Source organism: Sceloporus undulatus, chromosome 3 (genome assembly GCF_019175285.1).
Source record: "Sceloporus undulatus isolate JIND9_A2432 ecotype Alabama chromosome 3, SceUnd_v1.1, whole genome shotgun sequence".
Taxonomy (NCBI): domain Eukaryota; kingdom Metazoa; phylum Chordata; class Lepidosauria; order Squamata; family Phrynosomatidae; genus Sceloporus; species Sceloporus undulatus.
Window position 1 is genome coordinate 234,983,325 of NC_056524.1, and position 15,910 is coordinate 234,999,234.

General features: G+C 39.5%; 1 protein-coding gene across 4 annotated transcripts in view; it reads right to left on the reverse strand.

Moving 5' to 3' along the window:
• TRIP12 (thyroid hormone receptor interactor 12) overlaps positions 1–15,910 on the reverse strand; it is a 140,520-nt gene that overhangs the window by 92,000 nt on the left and 32,610 nt on the right. For all 4 annotated transcript variants that reach the window (XM_042457475.1, XM_042457473.1, XM_042457471.1 and 1 more), the window contains exons 3-4: positions 8,004–8,129; positions 6,226–7,034 (exon numbers count right to left, since the gene is read on the reverse strand). In XM_042457475.1, coding sequence (XP_042313409.1) covers positions 6,226–7,034; positions 8,004–8,129 — 935 coding nt within the window. The remainder of the gene's footprint in view (positions 1–6,225; positions 7,035–8,003; positions 8,130–15,910) is intronic.

A 15,910-nucleotide genomic window follows, 5' to 3' on the forward strand; every position in this document is an offset into this window, starting at 1 on the left:
TCCTACCACAACGGATTGCCTTTCCCTCTTTTTTTACAATCTTTACAGTCCTTTAAAAATTCTAGGTACTCTGATAATAGAACAAACTTACTTTGACTCAGTAGTCAGACAAGCAGCTTCACTCATGGACTGTTTATTAAATTTAACCAATCATCAGTACAAGCTGTATGTTTGAGAATATAAAAACAACCTGTTGCAAGGTCAATTTGAACCTGTTCTAGCTGGTCAATTGAATAGAAGCATTTGTATTGTTTACTACTCAGGAGACATTTCTTTCACTAATCCATTCCTCAGGACTCACAATGTTCCTAAATCCTTCCATATGCTGGAATTAAGGCTGCAAGATGGAACAACATTATTGTGTCAGGTGCTGAACTGCAGAATTTATTATCAGTCACCCTTGTATCTAGAGTTATTCCACATAATAAAGAGTAAAACACTAAAGATACTGAGAATTAAAGATGGAACCTACTACATAAAGAGCATATGCAATATTAATGAGGTACAGAGGGTAAATTAAGCCAAGAAGTTTTGTTTAAAAAAGAATTTTGGAAGATCAAATTTTTTGACCTTGAGTGAAGACCAAAGACGAAGCATAAATCACCCAATCTCCTCTGAGGAAATAGCTGAGGCCATTAGAAAATTAAAACTTCAAAAAGCTCCTGGTCCTGATGGCCTCCGAGCTATTTACTATAAGATGGAAGAGGTACTTTTAGAACCATTAAAAGAATCTATAAATGATATCTATTTAAACGGGATACCAGATTTGTGGAAGATGGCTTACATCTCCCTAATCCCTAAAGGGAATTATGTGAAACAAGAGACAAAAATTTTTAGACCAATCTCACTAACCAATACATACTACAAAAATTTTGTGTCAATCTTGGCAATTAGATTAAATAAATTTTTAAGTTTGATAATAAAGGATGATCAAAATGTCTTTATACCAGGAAGACAAATAAAGGATAACATCAGGATAGTTCTGAACTTCATAGAACACCACGAACACCATAACAAACGGAAATTTGCTATGATTATGATTGATTCAGAAAAAGCAACTGACAGAGTTGATTGGGTTTTCATGTTAGAGACATTTAAAAGGATGGAACTAGGAGAGACGTTTCTTAGATGGATTTCTGCAATATATGGAGAACAAAGACCTCAGATCTTAATTAATCAGGAGCTAACAGAGTGTATACCAATAGAGAGAGGAACTAGACAAGGGTGTCCATTATCACCCCTTTTATTTATTTTGGTATTAGAGTTACTCAACAATAAGATAAGAAACGATCGTGAGATAGAAGGTGTTCAAATTAATTAATTTAATTTTAAAGCGTTCATGAACGACTTAATTTTTTTTAGAAGACCCAAAAAATCTGTAAAACTGTTGATAAAGGCAATTCAAGATTATGGTGACGTTTCAGGTTTCAAAATTAATGTAGAAAAGACATCAATGTTAACTAAAAGTATGTCAGAGGTTGAAGATCAAGAACTGAACAAACTTTCTGGATTTAAAATAGTAAAAAACATTAAGTATCTAGGGATATACTTTACAAAAGGAATAGTGACTTATACAACAACAATTATGAGAAACTATGGGGAGAAGTGAATAAGGACTTGTTAAAATGGTCAAAGAGTCAATTTTCTTTTTTGGGAAGATTTACAATCTTGAAAATGAGTATTTTGCCTAAATTTATTTATCTATTTCAAAATTTACCTACTTTGACAAAGGAATCTTATTTTGAGAAATGGCAAAAATTATTAGCTAACTTTATATGGCAAAGTAAAAATGCAAGAATTAAATGGAAACTGTTGGCAGAGGAAAAAAGAAAAGGTGGTTGCAATCTACCCAATTTAGAGCTATATTATTACACGGCCTGCCTTCAGTGGATCGAAGAATGGATATTATTAGAAAATGATAAGTTGTTAGAACTGGAAAGCACTAAAATAAATGTAAAGTCAAAGGCTCCAGCAACCATAGTTTTTTGTGGGTTTTTCAGGCTATGTGTCCATGTTCCAGAAAAGTTTCTTCCTGACGTTTTCACCAGCATCTGTGGCTGGCATCTTCAGAGAATGCTTTGCCTGGAAAAGGTTGGTATATATATAGTGTAATGTGTGCGCCTGGGAATGCAAATAAAATTTGGGTTTCATGCATTTTTATGGTATGATAAACTTAAAGTTAACATCGATTTTTGCCATCATTTTATAAGAAATTAACTATTTAAAGTTTGGGTTAAAATCAAAAGACAATTCTATAGACAAATACCACTCTGGGTTTCTATTCAGGAAGCTTTTTACAAAAGAACAAAAATTGATGGCCAGAGATGGTTAACATACAGAGATCTGTGGGTTTTTTGTGGGTTTTTCGGGCTATGTGGCCATGTTCTAGAAGATTTGTTAACACAAGAGAAAAACTTTTTAGTTTTGAAACCTAGTGAGGAACTAGAAAATGAAACCAGTAAGAACTGGGGGGGTTTTAATAGGCAAATACTTGAAAAATACAAAATTGATAAAAATATATATGATATCGCAAATGAGAAAAATGAATTAGGTACTATAATTTTGACCAAAAAAAAAGGGACACATTTCAAAATATTATAGGTTATTAAAACAAAGAGATTTAGAAGCCAAATATATAAAACACCATATGATCAGATGTGCCCAAGATATAGGGGCACAATAGAAATCTATCTCTGGGAAAAATCCTGGTGTGATTCTAATTCATTTACACTCTGCCAAAACTATAAAGAAAATTATATTAAAATGATGCATCAATGGTACCTATTCCCAAATAAATTACACAAAATGTACAGGGTTGGAAGCGGAAAGTGTTGGAAATGCAATAACCATAGGGGAACTTTCTTCCACCTTTGGTGGAGTTGTATATAGGCTGCGAAGTATTAGGGGAAAATACACACTTTGATCTCGAAGATTTTACATATTATTATCCATTTAGTCCATTATTATTTCTAGTAAACATGACAGGTATAATAGAAAAAGAAATAGAAAGGAAACAGACGTATTATTTTATATATGATTATCAAAGCTAGAATTGTTTATGCTAGTTATTGGAAGCAAAAAAAAAAATCCCAACAGAAGAAGAATGGATGTATAGATTAAATGAAGCAATGGAAATGGATATATTGATGGCATCTCTAAAACATTTGAATAAGGAAGAGACAGAGAAAGAATGGGACTGCCTAAAAAGATTCAGGGAAAATATTTAGCTAAAAATTATATTATGTCTTAAAACACAATTCCTTAATCATAGTCTCATTTCCTTTTGGGAAGTGAAAGACCATTTATTTATAAATTTCTATTTAGGAGATATATTTTAGTTACTTATTTCCATAACAAATGCATTTACTTTGTGGAAACCATTATATAGTTGATTTAAGAAGCTCCAATGTTCAAGATATATGTGGATTTTCAATGTGACTTGTCCTTGTTGTATAGTTTTAATGTTGGCCTTTGTTTGTTTAAATGTTTAATATTGGTATACGTATATGTTTGTTAAAAAAAAAAGAATTTAACTCAAAAAATATCTTTACACTTATAAATGGGCATATCAAATTAAAAACTTTCTTCAAGTATCTGTCTATGACACTTTATCAACCACATGCTGACTCAGTATTTTGGCAAGTAGTTTCTGATACCAAGGCACTTCCCTGCTGCAGCACCTTATTTGCAAAATGCCCTCCTCTTCAAAGCCCAAGTGGCACTAGCTTCAATTTTAAAGACGTTAAAATATGGCTTTTTATCAGTGCCTTATAGAATCTAATAATCCTGTCCAAATCAGGTACATATGTTTAAACTGTTTTAATTTTAATTAAATTAAATTTGAATTTTTAAGTGTCTAAAGAGCATTCAAAAATTAAAAAAAACAGCAAGGAATAATTTGAACCTTTATTTTATTGCTTTTATTTGTACATCTTGGGACATGGGGCAGTGAGTGTGTGTATGCTAATAATCAAGTGTAAGAAAGGAGCAGTTAGGGTGTGCCCAGATGGAGGGAGTTGGGAGACCTTTCTGGTAGCTGATCTCACAGACTTGACGGCACAGTGGTTATGGATTTTGGTTTCTGGATGTCATAAAGGTTTAGTTTATTACATAAAGAAACATTTTCATTTCATGGCAGCTTTCAAACTGTTGACCATGTATTTGCCTTTGGAATAAGATTTGAGTGCACTGTTTTACTTGAGAAGATGGCAGTGATAAACTCTTTCTCACCACCATGGTCATTCACCTATGGTGCTCCCTCTGAGTTCTGTCTTATATCCCATCCTGTTTACCATACACACAGAACTACTAGGAGAGTTTGTCCAGAACATTAGCATTTAGTGCAATGTGTGTTGAAAAAAATATATGAATTACAAGAAAGTTCACTGATTAATGTTGATGGAATAATGCAACAAAATGTGTAATTGGTTTAAATTACCTGAACAGTGGGCCCTTGCCTTACGTGGGGATCCGTTCCAGACCCCCCCCCCCCCCCCTGCTCAAGCCCCATTCATTTGAATGGGGCTCGTGCGCAGCAGCGCGGGAGTGTGCGGGGCGCCACGGGCCTGCGCCCGATTCATTTGAATGGGAGGCACCGCCCCTTGCGCCCCGCGCACTCCCCGCAGCTTGTGCACGTACGCTGAAGTCCGCGTAAAGCGTGCCCACATATAACGCGGGCACACTGTATTCTGAAGTTACATTCTGCCATACTTTTCAATTTAGTAGCTTTGAAAGCTGTAGGCTAACTGATCTTCTACTATGATAAATTTACTACAGGGAAAATGGATTGGCTCTTCATAAATGTTTCAGTGGACAAATAAGGAACCCTTATAAAGGCTGGGATCCTGCATCATACTTGTGAAGTGTAGATTTCTACTCATATAGTTACATGGTGGTTACATTACACCAGCGTGTTTCAACCAATCTAAAAAAGGGGCCAGCAATGTTTTTCCTCAATGTGCCAGGGATCATTACCATAGTTGTGTCCACTGACACAACTAGTTTCTTCCTCTCTTCTGGAAACTCACAAGAGGTCTGAAGCTCATGGACCAGCACCACTCCATGGAGCACCACTTTGAATAGCAGCATGCTCCACAATCCTTCTGCTTATACCAACATTGTGGAACTCAATCTGTAGCTAATCTAACTGATTTTTGTCCCATTATACAATGAGAAATGAACTGTGGTGATTTTGTAATCCCAGTAAATACAGTGGTAGATTGCCCTTTTTACAGTCCATATTATAAAGTATATCCAATATTTAAATCAGGATGGCGAACGTGTAGCAATGTAGGTGTTATTTAACTGCAACTCCCATCAACCCTTATCACTGACTATGCTGGCAAAAGCTGACCAAAGTTGCAGTCCAACAACATCTGAAGGGCCATAGCCTTCCTACCCTGAATTGTATACTATGAAAAACTAATACAAGGAAGGAAGGAAACCTCTTTAGATTCAGAAAGCTAACATTTCTAAGTGGTTAGTCAGAATGCTCTCAACTACAGTTCTCCCTCTGCATTCGCGGATTTAACATTTGCGGTTTTGATTATTCGTCAATGTTAAGGTCAGTGACCAACACTCCTCTTCCCCCTCAGTCTTTTTTCGTGGGAGAAAAAAAACCCAGAAGGGAGATACCAGCCAGGAAGAGTGCACACTTGTACCACTTTCCTTCACCCTCTTGTCACTTTAACTGGCTCCCAGAGTCAGTTAAAGGTACAGGGTGGGCAGGGAAAGAGCGAAGCAGGTGCATGCCTGTTCTTTTCCCTCCCCATCCCATGCCTTTAACTGGCTCTCAGAGCCAGTTAAAAGAGGGGGAGGGAGGAGGAAGAGCTGGGCAAGCTCCCTCCTGACCCCTGCCATGCCTCAGACAGCTGTCCCAGGTCTTGGAGGGAAGGTGGGTGGATTATTCGCAGATTTTCCATGTTCGCAAGGGTCTTGTTGCCCTAACCCAGGAGAATGTGAAGGGACAACTGTAATACTGAGTACCCCTCCATCCATCCATCCACACACACACACACTCCACAGGGAAGCATGCAACCTCCCCATCTATGGCCTGAAGTAGTAAACATACTTTTTCCTTAGCTATATTAATGATCCAAACTTACTCCCAGTGATTATCTCTAACAGATTACTTTTTATGCTGATTCATAAAGATCCTGCCAAATTAGCATATTACAAAAGGTCAGTTTTCATGTTCCTATACAAGTAACATTTTCAGCAACTCACTTGCTAGTTTGGCCTGTAATCCTGAAGGCCCAGGTTTTGATGCCTCCGGCTTAGAAGACCCTGGTAGAGACAGTTTTGTTTTAGGCAGGCTGACCTTGGGGTTGAAACGAGCAGCCCAATCAAACTTTGAAGAGCCACCTATTTTATTCTGTTCTTTATCCCTGCTACTTCTCCGTGGGCTGGGGCTAGATGCAGATCTGGAACGCCTGGCCTTACTCTGGTCTTTTCCCTGTTTCACTCTGGCACCCTGAGGAATACCAGATGATGCAGAAGCAACAACAGAAGAAGAAGATGATGTTGAAGCTGAAGAGGAGGAATCTGTGATGGTGCTACACCCAGCTTTGGCTGAGCTCGCTGATTTTGAAGCCAGCTTGGTGGGTTTTGCTGGTTTCTCTTCACTGCCCGTCGATTCAGCTGCTGGACGACTCTTTACAATAGGTGAGGTCTCTGTCCTTTTCCGTTTCTGGCTTCGGGAGCTACCAGTAGCTCCACCCTTTCTGGTATGAGCTTTGCTTGTTGATGGCAATTGTGAAGACTTTGACTCCTGCTCTTGATGCAATTGTCTTTTCTTAGACTTTGTTTGTGGCTTGTTTCTTTCCAAGTCTGAGGAAGAATCAGCGTGCTGAAGTGCTTTGGTTTTTTTGGCAGGGCTAGGAGAATTTGTCTGGTTGTAATCTGGGCTAGCACTGCGTTTAACTCCTCGAGGACTGTCTTTTTTAGGCACCTGCCCGGGTTTTTGTCGCTCCAAAGCACTTTCTGTTTCCAGAGCCTCTTGTTGTGGAATTATAATAGCAGATGAGGTACAGCCTCTGAGAAGGCCAAAAAAAAAAAAAAAATAAAAAGTAAAAAAGTTATTACTACTTAACAAGAAAAGCATTCCCCTCAAAAAAATACAACAAATCACACACCTACTTAAGTCACAATTTTCAAAGAAAAGAAATGAATACTGCTTTTCTGTTATAAGAATTGGCTTTCACAATAAAGTTTCAAATCAGATTTTAATAATGAATGAGGAAAATTTTTAAGCAGTGATGATGAAAATGTTTACAAAAGCCTGTATTACTAATATGTTCAATGCTCAGATATACTGAACAACAAAAAATGCTCATGTCACAATTGCATTAATTTAAAAAATGCATTAATGCATTCAATTTAAAAACTTGGGTCAGTCTCTCTCCTGGTTTGACCTACCTCACAGGACTGTCATGAAGATAAACATGGAAGAAGAGCTATGAGCTGACAGCTAATTAAAGACATAACTGATATTAATAAATAGACAAACTGGTTTTTCCAGGAAATATACAAAAAGGATATGATTCAGATATTCAACTCCTGCAAGCAAAAAATTCAGGACCTATCCTCCATTACAATGCTTTTGTTACTTTTTAGACTGTCAAGTATATTGTCACCCTAATGAAAAATTTCATTTTGCTGAGAGCAAATAATGCCAAGCTTCTACCATGGTACACTGTAATTTGAATATACGGAATTGGCCCAGATGCGGAAAAAAAACAAGTTGGTGATTTGGCCAATGATACCCAACCCTTGATCCGTCAGATGGTTTTGGATTTCCATTCCCATAAATCCTGAGTATGGGCCAAGTTAGCTGGGGCTTCTGGGACCTGAGGTCCAAAACAAATGGGGGACCAAAGGTTGGAAACTACTGACTTAAGCAAACAGGGCTAAATGGTACCAAGATGTTTTCTAATAATGTGAAAATTGCAACATATATTGTTGAAGCTACATTTGAGAATTCATAAGTATAAAAAAACTATTACCTTTTAGAAAAGTGTCCCTTGGGCTGTTCAGGGGTAGTACTGGACTGCACTTTGTGTGCCTTTGATATGGATTTTCTACTTTCAGTAGGGCTTTGAGCCTTATGTTTTGTCTGCCCTGAATGTGATCTGTCAGCAGAAAGTAAAAAACATAATGCTATTAATAAAAATGGAATAAAAACAGAAATGCATACAAATGTATTTACACATTGGATTTTTTATACGTCCCAAGCTTTTCTCCAAGCTTACTAAAATAATTAAGGGAAAAATAATATGTCAGATACCAATTCTCTCCCCAGAAATTATATATCAAGAATGTGTTAAAAAGGGTTTCCTGGTCACCCACTGTTCAAATCTTTAATGTTAAACAGAGTTCTTTCTTCCTCAGAACAACACTCAGTCAACTATTTAAGAGCAAGTGAGCAGCTAGGTGCTTAATTTTTTGTTATTCAGTCTCTGTTAAGATTAGTTGCTTCAGTACAGAGATAAATAAATGCAGAAATTTCGGAGGCCAACTTTCAGCTACTTGAATCTTTAAGGCTTTACCTAGCGATTTAAAAAAGAGAGAAGATTATGAAACTGGAGGCGATTTCCAGTCAATCTCCTGTTCCTTTTCTTACTTTTTGTTTCGCTGGGGGGGGTGGGGTTTGGGGGGCCCAACAATTCCAAACATCACAAAGTATCTTGGAATGGCTGAACACCTTTTTTTTTAAAATGGAAATAGGGGAGGGGGGTGGGATAGGCTGCAGTGTCCCTATGCTGTAGTCCACATTCAACCCCCACACCCGTCCCCCAATTCAAGAGAAGTCTGTCTTCTGTGATGATGCCCACCAGCTGAAAAACTGGCATTCTAGAAAATTACGGCCTATCATTGCCTATGAATATGCCCAATGTTTTAGAAAATATTCATCTAGAAGTAAAAGTGAGAACAAGTTAATTCAGACTAAGAACAAATGAATATCTGATTAGTAATAGTTTACCTATTTTCCCCTTGTAATTAAATGGAGCGTGGAGAGATGGGCGGGGAGAGAACAGACACTGTGCCCATACTATCCAGAAGTTTAAGAGATGTGCATAGATAAAGTTGAGGCACAATCTGCCATATATTCTGTAAATATAATGCTGAAGGGGATGTGTCGAGGCAATAATATGATCAGCAACCAGAGACCATCTCCTTCCTAATTCTGCAGAGGAAATATTTGATATGACCTGGCCATGTGAAATACTTTACTCAATATTTTTGCAAACCCTGTCAGTACCTGAATTAAATCTGATAGAGAAACTGTGACCATTTCAACACAAACCTAGTCAACCATACTGCATCATTTCAAATTTGACCCTGAGAGAATACGCTACATATCTTGCTATACAGTATATCTGGAATTTAGAATCACTGGTTTTAGTTCAAAGCATGATGGTTTGATACAGAACTCAAACCTGGTGCATGCATCCTACAGTTTGCTGTTAGCAGATCCACCCTGCAGGGGTGAAAGAATGATAAAATAGTCTCCCCTCAAAGATTTATGTAATCTGAAGGATTCCTGAATGCTCTTGAGGATTTTTCAGCTGATAAGTGGCAATTCATTTGGGACTCTGGTCTCATTGCGGAATGGAGATGAAAAGGACCACTGATACAATCACTCCTACTTGCCTAATCAATCATGTGCTGTGCAGCCTGGAATTCAGTTTGGTTTATAGAAGACCTACAGACAATGACAGAGGCTGGATGATGGCTAGAGTGAAGATGGTATGGTTCACAGAGCAAATGGGAGCATAAATCCATCAAGACTCTTCACTGTAACTATTATACACCAATGAAGTCAGCAAAATAAATAAATAAAATCTTACTATGCCTTGTTTTATCCTCAACATGCCACTCAAGGGTTATAAATAGCTTAGTGAAATCATGCTCAAAGAGGCAAGGAGTTGAACATTCAGTTGCCTGCTATGACAAATTTGCTAAGCACTTTGAGGAGAAAGTTGCTGGCATTAATGCAGAACCTGACCCAATACTTATTTCAGAGCCTATGGATGTGTGTCCAGTGCTCCACGTGGTCAGCTTTCTTGAGATTAGTTCCAGTTGTTCAGGTGTGGTAATATGAACAAGATGCTTGAATCAGTTTGGCCCACCACACTGAGACTTGCCTATTAAAGCTGGTTAAATATAGTAGAGGTTAACTGATTAGGTGGGTCCAATAAATTTTAAATGCCTCACAGTGTCGGGGGAGATGTCTGCTACCTTGAAAGATGTGGTGCTTTACCTGCTCCTCAAAAGAAACTTCTTGGACCCAGAGGTATGTGACAACCACTGTCTTATTGCAAATATCCTCTTCTGGAGAAAAGTGCTTGAGCATGTGGTGGCTGGGCAACTTCAAGTGTTTTTGGAGGAAACATTATTTGGACACATTTCAGTCTGTTTCAGGCCAAGGCATGGCACAGAAACGGTCTTAATTTTACTGACTGATATGCTACTTTAGGGGGGATGCTACCCTGCTCATCTTCCTGGATCTCTTAATAGCTTTTGATACCATTGATCATGGTGTTTTACTGGACCAGCTCTGTCAGACTGGAGTAGAAGGTACTGTGTTAACAGTTCTCCAACTCAAATCTGCCAGGTGAGGCAGACACACTGCTGCATTACTCTTCACTCCCATGACCGTTAAGCTGTTAGGTACCACCAGTATTCATCTTGTCTCCATTATATAATTAAATATTGTGTAACTCATTAGTGGTCATTATTTTTGTTTTCTTAATGTTCAACTGTAAATTAAGCCTGCATTCGCACTTTCTTAATTATACAATTGCAATACTACATAGGGCTGCCCTTGAAGATGATTCAAGACACTGCAGTTACTTTAAGATGCACCAGCTAGACTTCTGGCTGGAATGTCATACAAAAACCATGCAACAACAGTTCTGAAACAGCCTAGGACTTTAATTCTTCAAGGATTCCCCTCCTCCTTGCATTATCTGAGGTTTCAGGTCTTCTGGGGGAGCATTTCTGTGTGCCCAATCAGTCAGGGCAATATAGTGACTTCTCTACAGACTACTTCTTTAAACTAAACCTTTAAATCAAAATGCACAGTACATGACTGATTAGGCAAGTAGGAGTGATTGTATCTATGGTCCTTTTCATCTCACCACTGCATAATGAGACCACTCCATAATGAGAAAGGGCCCTTCTCTGCTGTGACAACCCAGTTATGGAGCACCATCCCCTTGGAAGTCCAATTGGTATCAGCATTATCTTTCAGGCCCTAAGTGAAAATATGGCTGTTCTTTAAAGCTTCTGGGGCCTAACTGATTTTACACATCCCCTAATATGAACACAGCTGTACATGGTTAAAATTGGTTTTAAGCTGTTTTAAGCTGTTAAAACTCTTTAATATGGTTTTCATCTTTTAAAATGGTTAATATTTGTACTGTTTTAAATTTGCTAGATTGGTTTTACTCTATGCCACCCAAGAATTTCAGACAGAAGGCAAAATATAAACATTTAATTAATAAACAACAGTCAGCCCTCCGTATCAATGGATTTTGCATCCACCAATTCAACTATCCACTGTTTGAAAATATTTTTTAAAAAATTCAAAAATTGATTTTGCCATTTTATATAAGGGACACCATTTTACTACACCATTATATATAATGCAACTTAAGCATTTACGGATTTTGTTGTCTATGGGGGACGTGGAACCAAACCACGTTGGATAGCAAAAGCCGACTGTCATAATAAATGGTAATAATGGCCTTTAGAAGTGTTGTGAATAGTATGGATTTTACATAACTGGACCTGTCTGACTCATATTAAAAGAACAACTCTGATCTCTCTGCTGGAGACTAAAATTAAGTGATAACTTGGTTACAAATCACAGCCTGCCCCTGTAGCCACAGAAGTCCTTAGAAATGCAGGTGAACACATCTGTGGAGTTTCCTGCCTGAAACAACTAAAAGCAGAGCTGGTTAATACTAAAATCTCTTTGGAATAAATGAAAAATGACTACCATATATACTTGACTATACGTCGAAAAATTTATGCTAAAAACCTAAGCTCAGAATTTTGACTCGGCTTATACAAGGGTCAATACGGTAATAGTGCTGAGAAAGATCCGCCCAACACACCATTGGCCTTACCTCCCCTGCTGCTGCTCAGCCAAGAAGAGTTTGTGAGTTCCTCCTTTCCCCGGGGAAGAGGGAAAGAGCCCCGATTGCTTTTGCAAGGCACTCATGTGTGTGTGTTGTCTCCCTCTTTCCCAGAAAGGGAAAGAGTCCCTGCAAGGTGTGTGTGTCTCCTTTTCCCAGGGAGCAAGGAAAAAGCCCCAATCCAAGGAACGTATGTGTGTCTCCCTTTTCCCCAGGGAGAGAAAGAGTCCCCATTGCTTTTTGCAAGGGGTGTGTGCATGTCTCCCTTTTCCCCATGGAGCAGGGAAAGAGCCCTATTGCTTTTTTCCCCCTCCTCTCTGGAAAAGGAGTAAGAGGGAGACACGCAGGCCTTGCAAAAGGCCCTGCTCCCTGGTAAAGAGGAAGGCATACACACATGCACACGGCTCACAAAAAGCAATTGGGGCTGTTCCCCTGCTCCCTGGGAAAGGAGGGAAAGAGCCCTGATTGCTTTTTTTTACAAGGAGAGACAGTGTGTGTATGTCTCTCTCTTTCCCAGGAAGGAGGGAAACTGCTCTGATAGTATTTTGCAAGGACAGCATGTGTGCATGAGGGGGGCTTTGTCATTTACATCCTCTGTTACATGCCCCTAGGTTGTACCCTCAACTTAACCACGGGTCATATCAAAATCCAAAATTTTGTCCCCAAAACCTACCCTCGACTTATACATGAGTATATACGGTATTTGTTCTAGTACAGACCACTTTTAGTAGGCACGTGCCACTGAATACTTGCTCAAAGACATTATGGTTAATATTTCAAACAAAAATAATCAAAATAGATGTCAAAATTCTAAATCCATAAGTCACAACTAACAAAAATGTCTTTTTATTTTCCTGGGCTTTTAAAACCTTGGTGTGACTTTTATTCTTCAAGGTGTTTCCGTTTATAATGTTCTTTTAAGATTCTAATGCATTTGCTTTTAATGAAATCTTGTAGGTCCTTAAGGGGATTTATAGAGCCTGAAGGAGATATAAAATATTATGACAATTTAACAACCTAGTTGTGAAGCTGCATTCTTCCTACTCTTTGATTTTGCCATTTTATATAAGGGACACCATTTTAGCACAGTAGTCTTAACTGAAGAACCAAAATAATGTGGTTGCAGTGGAAGCAGGAAGCTTTCTCATGAAGAGAATATCCATGCACAATGTTCATAACTTCACAAGTATTCAGGAACAAGCTGACTATGGCGCTTTATAGACAGGGCCTTTTGGCCGCCGTCATTATGCGCGAGAGGCGACGCTTCCTGACGTGCCTTGCCCCTCGCACGTAACGAGGGCGTAAAAATGGTGGCGTCCTATACCCATGGGCACCGCCATTTTGACATGACGGACGCCTAGCGTCCGCACGTCGCAGCGCCTTGACGCTGCAAGTGCGCCATTGGCGCCTTGCAGTGTCATAACAGTGCCAGAAAAAGAAGCTGCTTTTTGAGGCTTTTTTGCTGTGCGGGGGAGCCGCACGGTTTGTCTGCTGCGGATCCCTCGCACAGCAAACAAGGGTGGCAGCAGACCACCCTTTTGGACTGTCTGTAAAGCACCTATGTCAATATGACACTGGGCCAGAGCAGAGAAGCGTGAAAAAGCAGCCCAACTCTGCTCCCCCCAACTGCACAGCCGCGTACATAGGGCCACCAGGAGCTGGATTATCCTGGCTCCTTTTTGCTGTGGACCAAAGGACCAGAGTGCGGCTTTGGTGCGGCTTCCAGCTGCTTTGGAGACATGCATCGTTTGAATGTCACTCCTCCAAAGCAGCCAGAAACCACTTCATTTGGTCCATCTGTTCCGTGCCACAGAAGTGTGGGAAAACCTAAGAGTACAATTTTTAAATCATTCTGTTGTACATTAGTAATTACTCATACTATTTCTCAACAGCATCTCTGAAAGATCAAGTAGAGAAAGTTAATTTAATTGCAAGAGTGAAGTAGTTGGATTTGTCCTCTTTGGTTCTGCTTGTAGTGTACCCAGATCTATCTAGGGAAGTGGCTCCCAAAAGACATTTAAAGCAGACTCAAATTTTATAGCTATGCCATATTTTGCCAACACATGATTTCCCATGAAGGCTGTCAACAAGAGATTTTTACCGGGGGAGAGAAAGGAGTCTCACACTATATACAGTTAATTTTTTTTTTTTTTTACTGAATCTGGATAACTTTTTAGACTTTAAGTCCCACACTAGACCATATGTGTGCTTAAAAGGCTACAACACGAACGAACACAGTTTCCTTCAGAAGAGGCCAATATCACGGCAAAAGCCAGCATGGAGCAAAACAAGATACTGTATTGAGCAACTGCAAAGGATGGGGAATGATTACTTGCTCTGTATTTATGTATTCAATTCATTCTTAAGTCATTCCAACAATCTGCATGAAACACAATTTGCAATTCAGTTCTGCCAAAATCAACTGTTATCAGTTTATTCTGGAATGAAATATGCTTTAAAAATACTGAATCTCAGGAGATTCAAAGTGATATGAAAGAAGTAGAGATATCATTCCCCACTTTTCCATGAAAAACAGTTCTATCTTATGAACAATCCGACTAATAATCACATTCTTTACTCATATACAGGACATATTTAAACATTTGTTCCAAACCAATCACTAAAAACAATAGACATGCCAATTTATTACGGACTCACTAAGACATCTAGAAACCCTATTGTCTAGCTAGGCAACAAATCTAAATGTGATTTTCCCTACAAGTTAATTATGGTCAACAAATGCCAAGTCAAACATCTTAAAGCAGTTGTATAGGGTTACCATTTGTCCCCAAAGAAGTGGGGCAGTCCTGGTTTTGAAGCTTGTACAAATGTCCCAGCTGGTTGGAGCTGCATGTCCCAGTTTCCAAGGCAGCTGAGTCAGTAACATGCCAAGAAAACCATAGAGTAGGTTTGTGGCAACAACTTGAAGGCACACACAGCAACTGGAACTACTACCGTATTGCAAGGAGGGTGTTCACTTTTTTCCTATTCCTGTGATAAAGAGAGAGGCTGCCTTTATCCATTTCCTGAGGAGCATGTGTCATTTTGCGACAGCATCTCACAGGACAGCCATAAAGAAGGCAAGCGTGCAGGGGCATGTCTGGCGGTGGGAAAAGCAGCGGGCGATGGGTTCCTGCCTGCGCGCGCATTGGACTTCTTTGTCCTCCTTTCTCTGACCGCTTCTCTTCCCCAAAAAAGACAACCCTCTGTCACTCTCTTTTTTTCTCCTTTTCTATCAGACAGATAGCAGCTAGACTAGACTGCATTATGTTGAAGCAGGGGAAAGTAGAGGAAAACCCTGGCATGTTGGGGCACTCTGAACATGAGGACCGGATTGCCCTCATACTGCAGGATGGGACCCAACAACAACTGGAGGACCAGCAGGAGCCCGTTTGGAATAGTCAGAGGAAGGATATCCCTCATCTCCATGCTCCCCCACACCCTGCTCTGAACATCTTCCCTGGGACCGGGAAAGGATGGCGTCTTCAGAAGCATCTCAAAGGTGTGTGAATACACCAGTTCTAGTTCTCTCCCAGACCCAGGCCAACTGAACTGCCTCCTTGATATCCATGCAGGCGGCTGCCATCTCCTCCCCAGCCTCTTCCTTCCTCCTCTACTTGGGCTTCTCAAGCACAGCAAAACCCCAGACTCGCTGTGCCAATACACTGCCTCAGTACTAATACAATGCACCCACTTTATACGCGGGCGCATTTTATAAGGCTTCCAGCATACACTGGAAGCTGCGATGGAAGGGAGGGAGGCGCACG